At 39.0% G+C, this 10,169-nt stretch overlaps 1 protein-coding gene across 1 annotated transcript in view; it reads left to right on the plus strand.

The window, feature by feature from the left end:
• MPL (MPL proto-oncogene, thrombopoietin receptor) overlaps nt 1-10,169 on the plus strand; it is a 52,075-nt gene that overhangs the window by 36,929 nt on the left and 4,977 nt on the right. The window contains exon 9 of the mRNA XM_053693214.1: nt 2,338-2,497. Within this exon, the coding sequence (XP_053549189.1) occupies nt 2,338-2,497 (160 nt within the window). The remainder of the gene's footprint in view (nt 1-2,337; nt 2,498-10,169) is intronic.

Consider the following 10,169-nt stretch of genomic DNA (forward strand, 5'->3'; position numbering starts at 1 on the left):
AGCGGCATCTTCTATCTTCATCCGATGAGGACCGGCTCCATCTTGAAGACCTCCATCGCGGATCCATCCTTCTTCTCCGACGACTAGACGACGAATGACGGTTCCTTTAAATGACGTCATCCAAGATGGCGTCCTTCGAATTCCGATTGGCTGATAGGATTCTATCAGCCAATCGGAATTAAGGTAGGAATATTCTGATTGGCTGATGGAATCAGCCAATCAGAATCAAGTTCAATCCGATTGGCTGATCCAATCAGCCAATCAAATTGAGCTTGCATTCTATTGGCTGATCGGAACAGCCAATCGGATTGAACTTGATTCTGATTGGCTGATTCCATCAGCCAATCAGAAAATTCCTACCTTAATTCCGATTGGCTGATAGAATCCTATCAGCCAATCGGAATTTGAGGGACGCCATCTTGGATGACGTCATTTAAAGGAACCGTCATTCGTCGTCTAGTCGTCGGAGAAGAAGGATGGATCCGCGATGGAGGTCTTCAAGATGGAGCCGGTCCTCATCGGATGAAGATAGAAGATGCCGCTTTGAAGAAGATGGTTGCCGGTCCGGATCTACTCTTCTTCCCGGATAGGATGAAGACTTTGGACCCTCTTCTGGACTTCTTCAGCCGTCGGATGATGGATGTCTAGCCCCCGCTTGGGCTTGGATGAAGATTTTGGAGCCAGGACGGATCGGTGATACCTGGTTAGATGAAGATAAGGTAGGAAGATCTTCAGGGGCTTAGTGTTAGGTTTATTTAAGGGGGGTTTGGGTTAGGTTAGGGGTATGTGGGTGGTGGGTTGTAATGTTGGGGGGGGGGTATTGTATGTGTTTTTTTACAGGCAAAAGAGCTGAATTTCTTGGGGCATGCCCCGCAAAGGGCCCTGTTCAGGGCTGGTAAGGTAAAAGGGCTTTGAACTTTTGTAATTTATAATAGGGTAGGGCATTTTTTTATTTTTGGGGGCTTTGTTATTTTATTAGGGGGCTTAGAGTAGGTGTAATTAGTTTAAAATTGTTTTAATATTTTTCTAATGTTTGTAGATATTTTTTTATTTTTTGTAACTTAGTTCTTTTTTATTTTTTGTACTTTAGTTAGTTTATTTAATTGTATTTATTTGTAGATATTGTATTTAATTCATTTATTGATAGTGTAGTGTTAGGTTTAATTGTAGGTAATTGTAGGTATTTTATTTAATTTATTTATTAATAGTGTAGTGTTAGGTTTAATTGTAACTTAGGTTAGGATTTATTTTACAGGTAATTTTGTAATTATTTTAACTATTTTAGCTATTAAATAGTTATTAACTATTTAATAGCTATTGTACCTGGTTAAAATAAATACAAAGTTACCTGTAAAATAAATATAAATCCTAAAATAGCTATAATATAATTATAATTTATATTGTAGCTATATTAGGATTTATTTTACAGGTAAGTATTTAGCTTTAAATAGGAATAATTTATTTAATAAGAGTTAATTAATTTCGTTAGATTAAAATTATATTTAACTTAGGGGGGTGTTAGTGTTAGGGTTAGACTTAGCTTTAGGGGTTAATACATTTATTAGAATAGCGGTGAGCTCCAGTCAGCAGATTAGGGGTTAATGTTTGAAGTTAGGTGTCGGCGATGTTAGGGAGGGCAGATTAGGCGTTAATACTATTTATTATAGGGTTAGTGAGGCGGATTAGGGGTTAATAACTTTATTATAATAGCGGTGTGGTCCGCTCGGCAGATTAGGGGTTAATAAGTGTAGGCAGGTGGAGGCGACGTTGTGGGGGGCAGATTAGGGGTTAATAAATATAATATAGGGGTCGGCGGTGTTAGGGGCAGCAGATTAGGGGTACATAGGGATAATGTAAATAGCGGCGGTTTACGGAGCGGCAGATTAGGGGTTAAAAATAATATGCAGGGGTCAGCGATAGCTGTACATGTTAGGGTGTTAGGTGCAGACGTAGGAAGTGTTTCCCCATAGACAACAATGGGGCTGCGTTAGGAGCTGAACGCGGCTTTTTTGCAGGTGTTAGTTTTTTTTTCAGCTCAAACAGCCCCATTGTTTTCTATGGGGGAATCGTGCACGAGCACGTTTTTGAGGCTGGCCGCGTCCATAAGCAACTCTGGTATCGAGAGTTGAAGTTGCGTTAAATATGCTATACGCTCCTTTTTTTGGAGCCTAACGCAGCCATTCTGTGGACTCTCAATACCAGAGTTATTTTAAAGGTGCTGCCAGAAAAAAGCCAGCGTTAGATACGCGGGTCGTTACCGACAAAACTCTAAATCTAGCCGTATGAGTCCTATTATTACAAACATGTTAATATCATCAGTTGTGTGTTTTATGTCAGACACTTAATGTTCCGCCTGGAGCCCAGCATGAAGTTTTGGATATGGTCCCTGGTTCCCACTACACATTGCAGATGAGGGCAAGTCCCAGTGGAGACAGGCTGCAGGGACTCTGGAGTCCGTGGTCTTCTGAAATTCATATCCAGCAGCCCTCCAGTAACGGTGAGAAAGGGACCAACCAGATTCTATCAAAATCATAAGATACATCAGTCATAATGGTCTAAGAGGAGGAAGAAAGGAATAAATAGAGAACAAGATGAAGCAGAATTAATACAATTAATTGTACAGTGAGATTAACTCATTCACGCCACAATTGGCCCAAATGACAATAACACTGCAGTTACATCTGCACCAGTCCAATTATTATATGCAGTTAGGGTTAAAGGGACAGTCTGATGTTTGATTAATTATGCACCACTGACACTAGATAACCTTGTTTAACCCCACAAAGGAGTTAAGCACATAAGTAAGTGCTGTTTGGGAGTCACAGCTGTGAGTCAGAATATGTGAGACTGCTGCTCCTTATGTACTGGTGGTTTGCAGAGCACCCCCATATTGTAGGATTATCACAGGATGAAAGTTCCACCTACTGTCCCTCCAGCTGTTTCCCCATCAGAGTGAAGCAAATGCCCTGGTTTCCAGAGCAAAACCAGGGACTTCCCCACCCATAGCTCACTCTGATTCTACCCAACGCACTAAATGCCCACTTTATGCCCTCTATGTGAAGAGCATTGGAATGTAAAATCTGCAAATCACGTTGGTTTTAGCTCACTTGGTAAAACATGGCTAGGTTAGAGAGTGAGTGCTCTTTTTTTTTTTTAAATATGCTTTATTGAAGTTTATTGGAAGAAGGAGTTAACAAGGTTGCAGTATCCAAAGTTCTGAAGTTAACACTCAGCAGGTTTTCCTCTTGCACTTTTTACTTTCAACGTGTAATACGCACACTAACCTGCCCACATTACAAGTTTACTTTCAGCGGTATTAGAGCGGGAGTGCTAAATACTGCTTCATTTGTAATCTGACCCTTTATATGACCATAAATTATTATATAAATATATATCAGGGTCGTAATATAGCCAAGGCCAACAAGGTCTGTACCTAGAGTGGCAGATTTGGGGAAGATGTGGGAATGAACTTTTACCCCTATCTGCAGGACTTAATTGTCTCGGAGACTCTGGCTGCCATATTTTTCAGTTTCATCTGGATGATACTGAAAAAAGGTTTAATTGAGCTAGGTGCGTTACAAGTGACATTTGGGGTGGTGTCCGGTACAGTTCACAGTGGGAAATTAAAAATTGCGGCTTCCTGCTCTCCCTCAGCCATGGCATGTGTCAACTTTCTGCAAAGCTTGACCCTGGGTTGGGGGGGCAGTAGAATTTTCAATTTAAAGGGACACAATACAATGTTTTATCCAATGGTTTAAAAGTGTAACGTGAAAATTTACTCAAGAGGGCTAAACCGCCTCCTAAGAGATATGTTTGCACCTCACCAGATGTTTAGTTCTTACCCACTCTGCCTGCGCCCACAACAAGCTTTTTTTTTACACTGAATGCTAATAGAGCCTATTATCTGCCATACCCCTGCTCTTTAGGCCAGACAAAGAGTCCACCCGCTGCCAAGAAAACAGCCTTGGATAGTAGACTGTATGCAGGTGGCAAGTGTGCTCACTGTATATCGTATGAGGTGCGCAGTATCAGCTTAATGACTGTCAGAGACAATCCAGTGTGGCGCAAACCTACCCCCTAGAAACTAGTTCAGCACCCCTGTAAATGAGCTTTTACTATGTTTTTCTGTAATTCTTTTAAATTATTGCATTGAAAAATGTATGCTTATCTGATAAATTTCTTTCTTTCCGGACATGGAGAGTCCACAACATCATTCCAATTACTAGTGGGATATTCAACTCATGGCAAAAAGGAGGAGGCAAAGAGCACCCCAGAAAACCCAATTTAGTATGAAGGACCGCCTTATCTGCATGAAAAATAAGGTATGGGGAATCTCACTGCAGAGCTCAAAGTTCAGACACTCTGCGAGCGGAAGAAATAGCAACAAGAAACAAAACCTTCCAGGATAACAGTTTTATATGGACAACATGAATCGGCTCAAACGGAGCCTGTTGCAAAATTTTAAGAACTAAATTAAGGCTCCGTGGGGGAGCAACAGGTTTAAACACAGGCCTGATTCTAACCAGGGCCTATACAAAGGCTTGAACATCTGGTAAGTCTGCCAGACGTTGTCCAGGCCATCCTGAAGAAAAGACAAAATCCAGGGAACCCTCGCCCGGCTCCAGGAGAACCCCTTAGATTCGCACCAATAAAGGTATTTATGCCATATCTTATGGTAAATCTTGCGAGTAACCGATTTTTGAGCCAGAATCATAGTTTCAATGATCGCTTCAGAAAAACCACGTCTAGACAGAACTAGGCATTCAATCTCCAAGCAGTTAGCTTCAGAGAATCTAGGTTTGGATGGAGGAAAGGGCCCTGAAGTAGAAGGTCCTTCCTCTGAAGTAACCTACTAGGAGGTAGAGATGACATCCTTACCAGATCCGCAAACCAGATCCTGCGAGGACAAGCAGGAGCTATTAATATCACTGATGCGCTCTCCTGTGTTATACGAGCAATGACTCATGGAAGGAGAGCAAACAGAGGAAACAGATATGCCAGAGAAAACCTCCAAGGAACCGCTAGAGCATCTATCAGAACGGCCTTAGGATCTCTTGACCTTGAACCGTACTTTGGAACCTTGGTATTTTGGTGGGACGCCATCAGATCCAACTCTGGAGCCCACCACTTGAGGGCTATTTGAGAGAACACATTTTCGGATGGAGAGCCCACTCCCCGGAAAGAAACGTTTTTTTGCTCAGAAAATTGGCCTCCCAGTTGTCCACACCTGGAATGTGGATGGCAGAAGACAGTCATGGGCTTCCGCCCACTGCAGAATGCGAGTCACCTCTTTTATGGCTAAGGAACTCAGAGTCCCTCCCTGGTGGTTGATTTAAGCCACTGTGGTGATGTTGTCCGATTGGAATCTGATAATCTGGACCAAAGACAGTTGAGGGCATGCTGATAGGGCATTGAAGCTATCTCAACTCCAAGATGTTTATGGGAAGAGAGGACTCTTCCAGAGACCACAGGCCCTGAGCCTTTAAAGGACCCCAAACAGCTCCCCAGCCTGACAGGCTGGTGTCCATAATCACAATTTCCCAGGAAGGTCTCAGAAAGCAAGTGCCCCGAGACAGATGTTCCTGTGAAACCCACCATGAGAGAGAGTGTCTTGTTATAGGGTTCAGATTTATCCTCTGTGATTAATCCGAATGGTCTCAGTTCCATTGACGGAGCATACAAAGTTGCAGCGGTGGTAGATGGAACCGAGCAAAAGGAATGATGTCCATGGATGCCACCATCAGACCAATCAACTCAATGCATTGAGCCACATATGGATGAAAGGCAGACTGGAGAGAAAGGCAGGAAGCAAGAATTTTGTTTTTTTCTGACCTCCGTCAGAAAAATCTTCATGGACAGGGAATGTACTATAGTCCATAGGAAACACACTTTGGTAGATGGAACCAGAGAACTTTTTTCCCAATTCACCTTCCACCCGTGGGAATGTAGAAAAGACAACAGCATCTCTGTATGAGATTGGGCTAGTTGAAAAGATGACGCATGAACCAAGATGTAATCTAGATAAGGCGCCACAGCAATCCCTGGGATCTGATCACTTCCAATAGTGCCCCCAGAACCTTTGTGAATATTCTGGGAGCCGTGGCTAGACCAAAAGGAAGTGCAACAAATTGGAAGTGCTTGTACAGAAAGGCAAACCTCAGATACTTGTGGTGTTCCCTGTGAATGGGAACATGAAGGTATGCGTCCTTCAGGTCTATGGTTATCATAAACTGACCTTCCAGTAGCAAAGGAAGAATGGAATGAATAGTTTCCATCTTGAAGGGCAGAACCCTGAGGAATTTGTTGAGACATTTGAGGTCTAGAATGGGCCGAAAAGTTATCTCCTTTTTGGGAACCACAAATAGATTTGAATAGAATCCTAGACCCTGTATAGGCCCTTTACACAGTTTAAGGAGGCCTCCTTCTTTATTTGGTTTGAGGATAGTCTTGATAGGAGAAATTTGCCCCTTGGAGGGCAAGACTTGAATCCCATTCTGTAACCCTGTGATACTATGTCCACCACCCAAGGATCTGGGACATCGCTTATCCAGGCTTGACGAAAAAGAAAAAGCCTGCCCCCCACATGATCCACACTGGAATCGGGGGCGGAACCTTCATGCTGATTTAGAGTCAGCAGAAGGCTTCTTATTTTGTTTTCCCTTGTTCCAGGGCTTGTTGGATTTCCAAGTTGATATGGATTGGTCAGGTTTGGAAGAGGAAGAGGAGGACTTTTGTCCCTTATAGTTATGAAAGGAACAAAAATTAGAAGTTTGACGACTCCTAGGTCTATTCTTCTTGTCCTGAGGTAGGAAAGATTCCTTTCCGCCCATAATCTCTGAAATTATCTCCGCCAGACCTTATAAGGTAAAGCCAAAAGCTTGGCCTTTGAAGAGATGTCGGCCGACCTGCGGGCTAGTACCGTAAAGTTAGACATTTTAGCTCCCAGACAAATTATCTGCATGTTGGCATCACAGATAAAGGTATTGGCCAATTTGGGAGCTTTGCTCCTATCTTGGATCTCCTCTACTGTAGTTTCCTCTGTAATAAGATCTGACAATGCATCGCACCAATAAGATGCTGATCCCGCAACTGTAGCAATACTTGTTGCAGGTTGCCACTGTAATCCTTGATGGATGTACATCTTTTTTTTAAGTAAGCCTCTAGCTTCTTATCCATTTGATAATCTTCCTAGGAACAGGAAACAGCTCCTCAGAAGATGGGGAATCATAAACTCTATACAATTTAGAAGACTTCATGGGGTTGACAGCAACTGAAGGTTCAGAGTCGTCTAAAGTAACTAGAACCTCTTTCAGTAGTAACCAGAGGTGTTCAAGCTTAAAGCTAAAATTAACCTCTTCAAATTCTCAAGATTTTTCTGCTAAAGTGTCAGAGTCTGAGATCTCACCTTCAGAAGCTACTAAAGTATTCTCATCAGAAATCTGAGAAAGATTGGCTAATGCAGACCTAGAGTCAGAAGCCTTACTATCAGGCAGATGTTTAGATTTTCTCTTACGCTTACCCGAAGAAGGGAAAGCTGACAAAGCCGCTGTTACTGCAGAAGAAATCTGAGCGGTAAAAATCCCCAGGTGGATGAGAGGACACAGAAGGCACATTATGAGAAACAATTAATGCTTGGGACATTTGAGGAGAAAGCTGAGGCATGTCACGCACAGCATTATCCTGAGAGACAGAAGGCTCAGAAGAGAGTAATTTGTCTTTAAATTTTAAAGTCTTAGTTAAACAAGAGGAGCAAAATTGCATAGGCAGGACAATTTATGCTTCTAAACATAGTAAACATTTATCCATAGAAATGGACTGATCCTGTTGTGAGTCCATAGCTGAAATAAAACAGGTCCCACAAGTAATGTTCAAATGTAAGAAAAATTAAACTGAAACAGACTTTAAATTTCAGAATAATTATGAATGAAAATTAAAATAAAAAATTTAATAAAACTAACATAGAAAGCTACTTAGAAAAAACCTCAGATTGTCTGAGGCTCCTACTACCAAGAGAGATATCCCACTAGTAAGAGGAAATCCTCTTCTCTTAAACGATCCTTGTAGATAATTTACATAAATCTCACAAGATGTGTGAAGTCACTGGAGCTCCCTCCTTAATGAACGGTTATTCTGACAACGGCACCTCTCTGCTAAACCGGAAGTGCGGGCGTCACGTGAGCAGGACCAAATAAACTGCGCAATACTTTTTAACTAAAACGGTTCACCCGTTGTATGCGTATAAATTAATAAGCCTCAATAGTCCTTATGTTTAAGTGCTATTAAGACCGAGGCTACATAATACAGGATATCCTTAACTGTTAACCCCATACATCCCTTAGCCAAATGTCAGGTCTCATACTGTGTGCCAAATATATTGTCTCATACTGTGTGCCAAATATATTGTCTCATACTGTGTGCCAAATATATTGTCTCATACTGTGTGCCAAATATATTGTCCCCATATGAATCCTTTTTTTTTTAAATTAAGGATTATTATGTCCCAGAAAAAAAAAAAGGATCTGAAAGAGAGGGTTGACCTCTTAAGTGCTACTGTCCTTCTGTACCTAGAAGGCAAATGCACCTACCTTAGATCCATTGCATGATAGATGCTGATCCTTAGGTGTGGCAGGCACTTCACTCCCTGTCATTGGAATGACGTCGTGGACTCTCCATGTCATAGGAAAGAAATTGTGTTTAGTGCCCCTTTACTGTAAGATAATATTGGGTTAGAATATACAGATGCTAGCAATGGTTTGTTTGCTTCTGTCTAAGGGCTCGATTACAAGTGGCACAGTATTTTTTTTTTTTTTCCCAATCGTGAAAACTTCACTAGAGTTAAGCTTTTTGCGCTAGTCAGGCTGTGTTCTTATTAAAAGTTTAAAAAAAACATATTTTGCACTAGAGTTAACCTGAATAGCGCAAAAAACCTAACAAGTGTTCGTGTGCGCGTGCATGTATTCCCCCCATAGAAATCAAAGGGGAAAAAACAGTAGAAAAAAAACTAACACCTGAGATCACTCAAACTCTATCGCATTTTCGCATTCCCTATCGGTCAATTTTGAAAAAAATTGTTGGAAAAAAACAAATACCCATCGCGCAAACATCATAGCATATTGGCATTAGCAAATGTGAAATATTTACTGTAAATACATAGTTAAAATATTTATTAAATATGAATATTGCACAAATGTTTTATCATGTTTTTATCTACTTAATGGCAAAGGGCTCTAATGCACTTATATATTAATATTTTTATATGTGTATACTGTTTATGACTCTAAATACATATATACACATATAAATACATATATACAAATATAAATACATATATACACATGTAAATACATATATACACATAGAAAAACATTAAAATATATGTAGACATATATAAATACATATATACACATATAAATACATTGATATATATGTAGACATATATAAATACATATATACACATATAAATACATTGATATATATATAGACATATATAAATACATATATACAAATATAAATACATATATACACATGTAAATAAATATATACACATATAAATACATATATACACATAGAAAAACATTAATATATATGTAGACATATATAAATACATATATACACATATAAATACATTGATATATATGTAGACATATATAAATACATATATACACATATAAATACATTGATATATATATAGACATATATAAATACATATATACAAATATAAATACATATATACACATGTAAATAAATATATACACATATAAATACATATATACACATAGAAAAACATTAATATATATGTAGACATATATAAATACATATATACACATAGAAAAACATTAATATATATGTAGACATATATAAATACATATATACACATATAAATACATTGATATATATGTAGACATATATAAATACATATATACACATATAAATACATTGATATATATATAGACATATATAAATACATATATACAAATATAAATACATATATACACATGTAAATAAATATATACACATAAATACATATATACACATAGAAAAACATTAATATATATGTAGACATATATAAATACATATATACACATATAAATACATTGATATATATGTAGACATATATAAATACATATATACACATATAAATACATTGATATGTATATAGACATATATAA

This window comes from Bombina bombina, chromosome 10 (assembly GCF_027579735.1).
Source record: "Bombina bombina isolate aBomBom1 chromosome 10, aBomBom1.pri, whole genome shotgun sequence".
Taxonomy (NCBI): Eukaryota; Metazoa; Chordata; class Amphibia; order Anura; family Bombinatoridae; genus Bombina; species Bombina bombina.